Source organism: Corvus brachyrhynchos, unplaced genomic scaffold, assembly GCF_000691975.1.
Source record: "Corvus brachyrhynchos isolate BGI_N302 unplaced genomic scaffold, ASM69197v1 scaffold101, whole genome shotgun sequence".
Taxonomy (NCBI): Eukaryota; Metazoa; Chordata; class Aves; order Passeriformes; family Corvidae; genus Corvus; species Corvus brachyrhynchos.
Window position 1 is genome coordinate 8,895,073 of NW_008237239.1, and position 12,045 is coordinate 8,907,117.

The 12,045-nt window shown below is 38.6% G+C and overlaps 2 protein-coding genes and 1 long non-coding RNA gene across 3 annotated transcripts in view; 1 reads left to right on the forward strand and 2 right to left on the reverse strand.

Moving 5' to 3' along the window:
- Window positions 1–216, reverse strand: part of RWDD3 (RWD domain containing 3) — an 11,705-nt gene extending 11,489 nt beyond the window's left edge. Inside the window, exon 1 of the mRNA XM_017729589.1 lies at window positions 36–216. Within this exon, the coding sequence (XP_017585078.1) occupies window positions 36–216 (181 nt within the window). The remainder of the gene's footprint in view (window positions 1–35) is intronic.
- Window positions 217–4,103: 3,887 nt separating this feature from the next.
- Window positions 4,104–8,333, forward strand: LOC108445583. Its single transcript, XR_001860508.1, has 2 exons — window positions 4,104–4,598; window positions 8,193–8,333. It is a non-coding gene; the product is annotated as an uncharacterized LOC108445583 (long non-coding RNA).
- LOC103612585 (cytochrome c-type heme lyase) lies at window positions 5,749–12,045 on the reverse strand. The gene is made up of 7 exons (XM_008630261.2): window positions 12,036–12,045; window positions 11,724–11,873; window positions 10,883–11,031; window positions 10,135–10,283; window positions 8,882–9,001; window positions 8,248–8,334; window positions 5,749–8,005 (listed from the first exon to the last, which is right to left on the reverse strand). Exons 2-7 carry the CDS (start codon window positions 11,836–11,838, stop codon window positions 7,807–7,809), a joined length of 819 nt encoding a protein of 272 aa, XP_008628483.1. The 5' UTR covers window positions 11,839–11,873; window positions 12,036–12,045; the 3' UTR covers window positions 5,749–7,806.

Sequence of the window (12,045 nt, forward strand, 5' to 3'; positions counted from 1 at the left end):
AGCCCGCGCCCTGTCCCTCCCTCCATCCGTCCGGCCCTGTCCCGAGGAGCCCGCGCCCTGTCTCTTTGTCCCTCCCTCCCTCCGCCCCTGTCCCGAGGAGCCCGCGCCCTGTCCCTCTGTCCCTGCCCCGGGGTGCGGAGCGTTGTGCGACGATCTGACCCATAGTGAGGAAGAGCCGGCTCGGCCTCGGGCTGCACACGACCCACGGAGTTGCATTCGCACACACCCCTGCACAAAGAGTTACTAGAATATAAAATTATGTTTCTTACAATCAACTACTGTGACTTCGCAATCCTGTTACAAGCGCTCATACCGAGGTTGTGCACTGCCAACAGTACAATTAACTCCCAGGCAAAATCATTCCGTATCTTCTCTTATTACAAAAATCACTTTAAAAAGCAAGGGCTGGGGGGGTTACTTTTCAGGAGATTATATCCTGCTACTTTTAAGCCCCTAACTTGTGTTGAAATAACAAGAACTATGAGGGGGCTTAGCAGGAGAGGAGGGAGATGCTGGGAGAGAGCAGCACTACACTTAGCAGCTGTCAGAGAGAAGGCTCTGGTGGAAATTGGCCTTAGAAGTGTCTCCATTCTATTATTAAGAACTTCCTTGCCCCGGTCTTTCCTCCTTCTCCTCTGCTACTTTGCATATTCCATTTTACATGTTTAAATAAAAAAGTCGATGTAAATGTCTTGAATTGACACTATCACTAGACATGGAGGTCCCTATGAATAAGTTACTGCACTCTGACATTTGGAAGTCATCAAATGAGACAGTATAATGTCAGCTTGATATTTTTCACTCTATGAAAAGATCAGCTTCATGTCAAAGATCTAAATTCCATCTTAATGTAATAATTTTTCTTGTATTCACAGACAACTGAAAATGCTAAATATTTAAATTTGAAACGAACTTCTACAGTTACAATCTGGCCTTCAGAGTCTATTATTATGAAATTGAAAGTCAAGATCTTATTTCCCCTCTTCCTTTTTTTTATTTCTTCAAGCATTGCAGTGTTTGATAGAATATTAGCCATATTCTCTAAATGGATAGTTTCCCATCAACATGTGGCAAATAAAGTTAAAAAAGAAAAGTCTCGCTTTTTAGAGTAAGCCTATATTAAACCAGCTCCAACATCCTGTCACAAAATGATTGTGCCACCACAATCTTCCACTTTGCCTGACAAGGCAAACAGAATGCAACCTTTCATACATAGGTAAGATTAGTCTTCCCAGTGTTATTTGCAAAAGCAGTATCCTTTGCCTTCCACTCACTATAATTACAGCCTTAATTAGGTGTTGTTTCAACAACCACCAGTGAATACATATAAAATGGTGCGTTTTGACCGGTTTTTCCCTAACCTAACAAGCAAATCAGAGGAGTAGACAGACATTTGGAAAAGAGTTAATTTGGAACATCCATCTTACTCCTTTTACCATCATTTCCATGCCAGCCCCTTTGCCATCTCATTGATCGCAGCTGCAGGCAGTCCTAAAAACACACATTCCAGAAGGCATTAAAGGACCACTAGGAAGTCTAGATGTCACTGCAGTTGCCCATTTTGCGCTCATGAGACAGACACTAATGAGGAACCCATAACCACAGCGAAGGTGATGGCTGACCAGTGCAACACAAACCACCTCCGCCTTTTGGCACTGCTGCAGGACAGCTGCAGTTCCCGTATTTTCTGGTACAACAGTGCTGCCAGCTCTAATGCAGCCAAAATGGCATTCTTACCAGTCAGAACTGTTCTTACCTGAGTTAAATAGCACTGCTTTTTCAGAGGCCTGAGAAAGAAGCTACCATTTCTCTAATAACAACTGTAAGTGTTATTGCAGTGGTAGAAGTCTTAACCAAAGTGGCTTGTACAAAAATAGCAGAGAGAAACCAACAGGAAACCTGTAAAATCTCTCCAAATAAACTAAGAGGCAAAAGCTTGAAGAAAACAGAAGGATAAACAATCCCAGTAATTGTGTAAATACATGATAAAACATGGAATTATTTTTCCCCCAGTATTCTCAAGTACAGTTAGTGCAAAAGTTTTCTTTTTTCTTTTCTTATTTTCTTTTTCATTTTTCTCTGTCTTTTTTACAGTTGAAATAAACTCATTTAACAAAAAGTTTACATTGCGAATTAAAGCTGCCAAAAGTTGCATTGTTTGCTGTAAGGTTAAATTTTCATGAGATTTTGCTTTTCAATTCTTGAAAATGAGATAACAAATTCTCACTGATATATTAAAAAAAATCTCTAATTTGAGGAAAAAGCAAAGCGGAGGAAAAACCTTTTCTACTACTTTTCCATTACTTTTCTTTGTAAGTATTTTAGAAGCAAGTTTTTCATGGATTTGTGATCTAGCAGTGCTTTTTAAAGGCACTTGCATTTATCCTCCATGCATCAAACTGCTCTAAGTCAATTCCCTGAGACACTTAATCTTTTGGCAGATGGAAACTCATTTTGAAAGTGTACTAATGATCAATTAAAGCATTAGCTATCTCTGCAGACAGGAGGTTTATGGGGTCATAGTCTTCAGAAGCTGGAGGCAAGAACAGCAGCATGTTAGCAAAATAGCTAAAACTTTCTGTAGTTACCACAAAATTGGCAAAACATTGGAAAACAAAAAACATGACAGGTTGATTTTTTTTGCCATATTATGTAGAAAACAAATGTAATGGTTTCTATATTATGAGAGGCACAATGGTTCAAACTGAACATCAGCAAAAGAAATGATCTAATATTTTAAATTTTCTTAATGAAGCCTAATAACTATCCCAATATTTCCAATAAATTTACATAATCCTTTGAAAATTGGATTCATTCAGACTCCAGTCAAAAATATGTACCCACGCCACAAATATGCAGACACGTATTATGAGGAGCTGCCATCGGAATCTGTGGCTCCCTGGTAAATAATGTGTCATTTCACACATGCTCAAGGCTCCACAATTAGGTTTGAAGCCAAGTACTCTGCCCAGAAGTTTCTATGCAATGTGATGTGCAAGTATTAAGACCAAATAGCTGTAACTGTCACATTCATAAAAGAATATAAGATTCTTCTTCTAGGAGGTTGACAAGCCATTTTTTCTTGAAGGAGAAGCACCTAAAAGTGATTAGCCATCTAATGCAAAAATCTAATGCTTTTTATGACATGACATGTCTAGTATGACCACAGATTCCTAATACTAACATTGGTGAGAGAATCAATACTTACTTGATTCACTGCATAAAGATCTTTGCATGCAATTTACCTTGTACAAACATAGACTAATAAAGAGAACATATTTTCTTTCAGTGAGAATAAAAATGCATGAAGTTGCCCACTAAAAATTTGTAAAAAGCTAGCAACCCTGTGCATTTTTAAAAAGAACATATGTAAAAATACTCGTGGGTAGGGAAGAGTATGATACTGAGGACATAAGCACATCTAGCATCAAGTAGTATAGCCTATCCTCAAAACGTTCAGCTTCCACATCAAGTACATTGACTTGTGGAACCTTACTACATGGATCCTCCTCCAGGTGTAAGCAAAGGGAGACAGAGAATTAGCATGCCATTCAATTTAGTAAGTGTTGGGAACAGATGTCTTTGAAATGTGATGATTCTGAAAAAGGCATTTCTACCCTCTATAAAAACCAAACTTCAGTAGGAGTCCAAATATTAGGCAGTGCTTCTTAGTCTACCAGTTCATTTTTAGCTGCTGAGCTACAGCAATGTGCCTGTGCCTCCATCTTTTGCAATTAGGCACATTAACTACTCTTCCCCCACACTTTGATACAGGAGTGGAACAAACACAATGGGAGTGCATAGGATGACAGACTATTTATGACTACTTTCAGAGCACTGAGAGGTCCTTTGCCACACTCACACCTTTTGAAGGTAGAACAGTATTCATCAGCGCATTTGAGACTTCAAATTTACAGAGCACATTAAAGTCCTGATGGTGAATACATTATGTAAACACTAGACAGCATTTCACACTAAACTAGCATGCCTCTTTCACCTCATAATTCAAAAGTGGTAATTCAGAACATTTTGCTTTGGGAGTAGAAAGTAGCAATAATCAAGAAGGGACACAACTATCTTCTTACAGCAACACAGTCTCCTTCTTTTACAGCAAAGCAGGACAGAAAATTTTAAGGCTTAGCTTAAAATTCTTAGAGGAATTGAAGCTAGGACCATCAGCATAGTATGAAAGGAAGGAGCAAAGGTGTTTCTAGGGCACAGGGGAAAGAAAAATAAATGAACAGGAGAGCTACAGCTCCCCCTTCCAAACTGCCTGCAAAGGCAAAATGTTGCAGGCTCAACAGATGTCAGGAACTCCAGGCATCCCAGGAAGATAAGCCTCTGAATTACTCCCCAATTACAGAGCACTCGTGTTGGCCAGATCCTCACAGGACAAACTGCAGAAGAGCAGAGAGCTGGTCCATCGTGACTGAGCAGGGAAGGTGTTGGAGGCAGAGCACCCAGTCTGGTGCCCGTGTAGTGCAGCAGTGCCAGGCACCCCAGTGCAGGGGAGCCACTGCAGCCTGAAGCAACGCCAACAGCAAGTAGACAAAACCCATACCTGAACGCAGAATGGCTTCCTGCTCCAGGAAATAAAGGTCAGTACCATTCCTGACAGCATGTGACAGCATGTGCATGACCCAAGGCCTAATTACAGTTGGAAGTGTTATGCTGGAGTCCTTTTCCACCAGTCCCAGAGAGTGCAGTTTCTGGGCACTGCAACATCCTTCAGAACACGTCTCCAGGGCAGGCCAGGAGGGCACCCCTAACTTGTTTCGGCTGCAAGAGTCAAACACCATAGGTCAAGCAGGGCTTTGACAGAGTAAAGCAGAACACGGGTGAACTTTAGATATCTAAATACAGAACTAATTTTAGAAGCAGCCTTTTTTTAGCGACTGTCTGCATTTTCCCTTTGGAATGTGCACAAGGTTAACCTTGGTTTGAGATGTTGGGTTCCAAAATTCTGTTTCAGCCTGACCGGGACTGGGAACCTGATGTCACTGCAGAATTCCCTGAAAGGGCTGGATCAGGGTACTTCTTCACTTTCTTGGGCTCCATGAACTCTCCATACCTTCCTATACTTACAAAGAAAGGATATAAATGTATTTATTTATGCGTATACACAGATTTCTCTTAATATAGCCTGAACAATAGCTTTTCAGTTAAAACATCCTTCCTAAGGATTAAAAAAAAAAATCAATTAAAATCACTGTTTTTCAAATTTACATTGGAATTATAATAATTCTGACATCCATACATCATGCATCAAGAAACCCAAGCCTAAAGAAGAAAACTCCATTCACTTCCTTAAGTCTTACTGCTTGTAGAAATTAGTTATTTTCATTTACTCTTTTTTTTAAATTTCCTTGCATTCCTCTCAAGTTAGCCAGACTCAGGATGAATATATTTTTTGTCATAATATGTAATATTACATAATATGTAATATTACATAATATGTAATAATATGTAATATGCTCTTATTCTCAGAACTGCTCTTTTAAGTTAGCAAACATCTGAATTTAGTGCCTTGGGTTCTGGTTCTATAGTCACCTGAAAAATGAGTAAGTATATATTCAAAGATGTGACAATACTTAAGTTGTAGTAATATACAATAATACCTAGTAACGATATCAAATATATCCTCCATAGCAAGATTGTAGTTGCAACAGACTATAATCTCATATGACACATGCAGAAGCTCATCTTAATAATTCTTACAGCTAAAAGTATGATCACCAAATACCAAAGTTAAGAAAAGTATATTTATTTGATTCTCCTTTTAGTTTGATGACAAAGTAGTACATTTCATTAACAGTAGCACAGAAAAGAACAATTTTGAATCTGTGGAAGATGGAACGTAACAGGAGATAGTAAACACATGAAGTGGCTTGTGACAGTTTCCCCAGATTTGGCAGCAATTCCAATTTCCATAATGCTCTCCACATCATACTGCTGAAATCAACAAAGCAAACTCGTGCTTTTGAAGCTTCTGAAGTACTCCCTACAGTGGTGTAGCCTTTCCATATTTAGTTATGAGAAATACAGAATCCTCAGTGTATCAAGCTGCCAAATGCATAAACCAACAGCTACAAAAAAAAAAATCCCAAAAACAACCCACCACCCCAAAAAGAGTGCTCCTCAATCTTTACTGTTAGAACAGAGCAGTTCCTTCATTGTCAGATATGCTTCATACAAACTCACTTTTCATTTATATCGTCCATACAGTGCCTACTCAGATGGAATTTTTTTCTTCTGTTTATCATGCATATATCTATATCTGAATCACTGAAGGTGAAAAAGGAATAAGCAAAGTGGATATGGGCAAGAGCATGGTTTTCCTCTTAGGATTCTGCATAATATTTATTTCTACCTTGCACAATAGTTGCCTCTGAAGTAGGAACTATTTGTGACCATCAGAATTCTGAAGTAGGAAAGCTTCCCTGACTAGTTTTTCCCTAAATGGGAAATGACTTTCCTGAAACATTGAGAGGAACGTCCCATTAAAAAAAAAAAAAAAAAAGCTTCCAATGTCAGTTAAATATAGGCCACTTTCAGAAAATGAAATGTACAGCTAGTTCCCAGTTAAGGCTGGGGAGTTTCAAGAAGGCAGCTTCCCCTATCTGAGAAGCTACAATGTAATATTGTCTTACTCCTTTCCATTCTCAAGTGTTTTGCACAGCACCCGAAACTTAATGAGTTGTGCAAACTTAAAGCTATTACAGTGGAAGACTTAAAAGAGAAAAGTTAAGTTTCCCTTACTAAGCACAAACAATAATCAAATCTTTACACCGTGCATCGCTCCTAGAAAACACTCCAATCAACCCTGGCACTTTTCATACCCTTTTAGCCCAGTTATATACACACCTGGAATATACCTCACTATACTCACATGTGTGACTGTGTAGTCACTCCCCCTTGTGCAATTCCTCATGATATAAAAACCCAAGCTGTAATATCATTAACACAGCCAGGATGCTGAATACAGATGCACTGCAGGAGGTTCTTTAAATAAGGCTTAGCTCTGTCCTGAATTCATTACATGACACACATTAAGGACATAAAAATACTAAAATAATGCATTTTCTTACATCAGAAAACCACCTTCAAATTCAATATTAAATATTCAAATAAATAGCCATTAAATATCAATTTTTTGTCCTTTTAAAAATGCTGTTTTAAAAGTAACACTCATTTCCTGCTTCTAACTGGTGTTCTTCTGCTCAAAGATAAATTGCAGATTAAGGCAGGAGTATATTCTCCTTTTCTACATAACATACCTTTAAAATACTCATACTACACTACACCTCCTTTAACTGATTAACTGAAGTTTTCTGAGGAAGTATGTATTTGAATAGGTAAAATGTGAAAACAAATACATGGTTCTACAGTGTAAATAAAACATGTAATTTGAAAGAGTCCAGATCTTTTACCCTTTATTCATCATGGAGGTATCCAAATACTTTAATACTCAGAACTCCAGTCAGAATCAGAATAGTAATGTATTTGGAGCAGCACTCAATTAAATGAAAAGAAGGCGAGCTTACGCAGAATCTGAGACAAAGTAAGAAAGGCTTCCCAGTTTTTAAGAAAATTAAGATACATGTTTTTGCCACTGTAACTTTATTATTCCATTTGAAACACCACATCACATTGGTGTACTTAACGAGATTTTCCCACCCCCAAAGAACAGTGGTGATGATGAAAGCAATGACAGCTGCAGTGAACTTCTCTCTCAAGTCCTGATATTCACATGTCCCTTGTCTAGGAGGAAAGTGGTTACTGTTTGAGTACACACCACAGGAGCAGTTAGGAAGTCCAGCGCCACCAGGCCACCTTCACTCTGTCCCAGACGGCCGAGAGCGAGTCCAGCGCAGGGCGCACATCCAGGATGGTGAACTGGTAGTTCTTGTCCACTGCCCCGCCATCATAGTAATCGATAACATAGCGCACTTCCTTCCCACAGCGGTCCACTATCCAGTCATGCCGATCAAAAGGCAGCTCGTACCTGGAAAGGACAGGTAACAAGCCATGGAGATATTTTAATGGATGTTATGAACCTGGGAGAAGGAGTGAAGCCCAATTCAAAGTTTATTTGTCCGTAAGATCCCATTAGTACCGCTATTTTCTGGCAATTCTAACTTGCAATACCAGTTCTGAAACATCTTTAAATTAATTCTACACCATGGTTTCAGACACACGTCTCTAGCCTCCCATCTCACTGGAAGACCTTCTTTCCTGCCCACGTACCCCATCCATGAACGTATTCTGGCTCTTGGTGAGTACTCCTTTGCTTTGCCTCCAAACCGCATCAGTGACGGCCCACATGGACATTCCCTGTGCACACAGTTAAAAAGGAAAATAGTTTTTACCTTTTAAAACAGTCTTATTTTCAGTGATTAAACCACTATGGTAATTTGTTTTAGTAACACAGAAACTGAGCAGAAGAAAAAGCAACAGTAAAAAATTAATTACACGTGATATAAACCAACTTTTTTTTCTTTCTTTAAAGGTTTGAAAAGCCACCCAGTTTCTGCCAGCACTTACTGCTGGTACAATAAAGTATCTCGGATATGCTCCACACCATTGTTCTAATTTGTCAACAAGGCAGTTCTCTGCAAATCTAATCCACAGATTTAATAGATTAAAGAACAGAAAATCATAATCCAAACTACTGTGTAACAATGATCATGAAATTTCAGAGAAAAATATATAATACCAAATGCTTAACTAGTCTGTCTCTTGTAGGAACAGGGACTATGCTGACCTAAACAAAAAGTGACAGTTTGCTTTACAACAGTCATGCTAATCTAAGTTTACAACTCATATCTTTGTCATAACATAATGACAAATATTCCATATGCAACATTTCATATGTACGTACATAGCATGTAGAGCTTCCCACTTCAAAATCTCCTTCCAAGCTTGCTCATTATTTTGGTTATGAATCTTAATAATGTTGGTCATGTCTTCACTTGTTATGTCATCGTCTTTCCACCTCCACCTAAAAAATAAGAAGTTGAAAACAGTTTATAAACATTACAACGTAACTACTCCACCTTCCTCAGTTTATCTGAGGAACTTTTGAATTGAGATTTAAGGTTGTATGCCAGACACAAGACAAGTATGCAAACTTCTGGCTCATCTGCTTAAGCATCTTGAGAATCACTTCATTTTCTGTGCAGAAGCATAGTTATCCAACTTATCATCAGAGAGATCCACAAATCCTACACAGCTAAATTAACAGCTTAACTGGATCAGAAAGTTATCAGAGTGTGCAAACATCACCACATCCACAGTATTCATAAAAATACTTAGGAAAAATCCCACTTGTATTCCTAATGCACGGAAGTCCTGTATTCAATACATTTTGCAAACACTTAGAAACACTTTTCATCTCTCTTGACACTGCACTGTGACTGTATGTGTGCTTCCTTTACAACTGGCATAACATTTAACACACTTCAATGTTTACAGGACCAAAACCTGTATGTTCATACAGGCTGCTCACGTCATACTGTGTTATGAACCATATTAACACACAGAACAAAGAATTAACTTGTTCCTAAAGTAAACCACCTGTAAAGTTCACCTGTTCGAGAATGACAAACAAATCATTACAAAAGAATGAGGAAACACAGCACAGGAGGGTTTTTAGACCACAGGAGACATTAATCATTCAGTTATTTCTTGTCTACGCTAAATTCCTGTAAATACCGAAAATATCTACTTGCAAATTTCCCCATTTTCAGCAATTCTGCAAAGTTAGATGCTCTCACATAGAACTTCTGCTGTCATTTTATATGATTAGCGTGAAACCAACTGAGTTTGAAAGCTGGCAATCATGGAAACTTTGTCTATGACTGTGCATGGACTTTAAAGATAATTTTCTGAGCCAGTAGCAGTTGCTTGACATTCCTTACTATCTTCCTGATCACTAGAAGACACATGGCCTTTGAGACCAACTCACCCTTTAAAAGAAAGAGGTTTATAAAAATAGTATTTTTTAAAAGAGCTACTTTATTATTTACTGGCTAAAATCCACAAACTCTCAAAAAATAATGAACAATAACTAATGATACTAGTTCATGAATTCCAGGCTCATAGACACCATCTGATAATTCACAGTGTATTTACCCTTTTCTTAGCATAGCATTCCAGAACATTTGCTCTGAAGGGTAGACCCATTTCTTGTCAGAATGTGCTCTAGGAATAGAAGATTCTTCTCTAACAGTTGACAGTGGAAATGGTTGACCTGGGGATGGCTGCTGATTGGGAGGAGGCATCTAGAGAACAAGGAGAATCAACAACAAATTAGAGTATTAACATTTTTTTAAGTTACAGTGTTCAAGAAAAATCAAAGCATAATCAGTCAGCTCCTACAAAGATCAAGAAGTTCAGCCTTTATTTAAATCCACTGAAATTATCTTTTTTTGCAGCAGAAGTCTCTGCTCAAGTTTGTCATCAGAAGACTAAAGGAATGCTTTCTGCCTCAACTTCAACTTTCAAAAGAGCAATGCTTTTTGTAAATCAGAGGAAATCCTGGAGAGACACTAATCAGAACTCAACCATACTGCTATTACGCAGAACCTAAAATGCACTAATGTATCATAAAAAACATATATGGAACTAGTAAGTAGAGAGCAAGAGATATTTAAAAACTGGAAAACCACCAGAGATGCAAATTTTAATACAATGTTAAATAAGATGTAATTTGTTTTGAAATAAAAATTTTCACACAAAAGGAGAAAAAGCAGCATTTAAAAAAAAAAAAAAGTTACTTCCCAGAGTTTCCAGCTTACATTGTAACACTATTTACATTTCCAGGTATAATACTTCAGAAGAAACAAGACTAAACAAAACATGTGAAATAAGCAAAAGTTACCATATTGCTGGGATCTATGTCATCTTTCACTTGAGAAGCACCAGACTTCACAGGACATGCTACAAACTCATAAGCTCTTTCTTGATGTGCAGGAACATCATCTGTATTCTCAGTTCTATGATCAGCAGTCTTCATGTGCATTGGACAACCTTAAATACAAGAATAGTATACATTCTGCTACCAGATGAAAACTCTAAGACGTGAAATGGAAAAGTTCACTGAAGGGTCACATAAATGCAAATGGCTATTTCACTCTTTCTTCTGAGCTTTTCAACAGTTTTAACTGCTCTCTTTCCTGCACCTCAGGACCCAAAATCATTGTAAGATCTGAGTTTCCTGTGTAGTCTTTGAATATTCATTTCCTACCCCATGCTGGCCCCAATACTGAATTGTTTGTACTTAAGATTTCCTCAGGGAAGCTAACCCAGTGCGTTGACTAAGTCAACAGAAGAGCTGATGTCCTTCTCCAGGCATTCATCTCACCACCCTTCTGCAGCCCTTTTCCAGATGCACGGGTTTTAGTGACAACCAGTCAAGCAGTCACCATCTCTGCAGGGGTTCCCTGACCCTCTGTGGTGTACCGCACCACAGAACAGATTTATATGGCCCCTGTGAAATGGGACAACTGGGGGTAACCCACAGGTTCTACAGCAAGCACCTCCTGTCTCTCCAAACAAAGCAGCTTACACAGCATTCTGGTGAACAAGTGACTCTTCCTAAAGAAAGTTTACTTGAGAACGAAAAACTGAAGTTTATTTGAAGAATTTCTCCCCTACCCCCAAAATTTTTCAGTCTGGTTTCCATGTAGAGTTTAATTCATTTAGGTTTCAAGAATGATTACCGCTCATTTTTTCCTGATGCATGGGACATTCTGACGGCGGAGACGCCGTGTGATATTGCCTGGATGCATTCGGTGACTGCTCTGCAGCAGCCGGGGAGGATGCGGACAAACCCATGGCCTCTGCACACCGGGCCTTTTTAGATCAAGTTTCTGAAGAAAAAGAAAGCAAACATTCGTAACATAAATCTACACTGGTTATTTATTAAGGTGAACGGCAAGTGCAGATACAGTGCTGCACCACAATTAAAAAATTAACTGAAAAATCGATTTAAGTAACAAGCTTCTAGCCCAAACAGAAACCCAAGCGCCTACCAGGGCTGCC

Bases quoted from the DNA above. Each gene is read 5' to 3' on its own strand.
- LOC103612585 (XM_008630261.2), bottom strand. From the start codon at position 11,838: ATGGGTTTGTCCGCATCCTCCCCGGCTGCTGCAGAGCAGTCACCGAAT. The intron at 9,002-10,134 runs GTAAATACACTG...CTTATTTTTTAG, and splicing joins AATGCTATGCTAAGAAAAGG to GTGGAGGTGGAAAGACGATG. The intron at 8,335-8,881 runs GTACGTACATAT...CTGTGTGCACAG, and splicing joins TGGGAAGCTCTACATGCTAT to GGAATGTCCATGTGGGCCGT.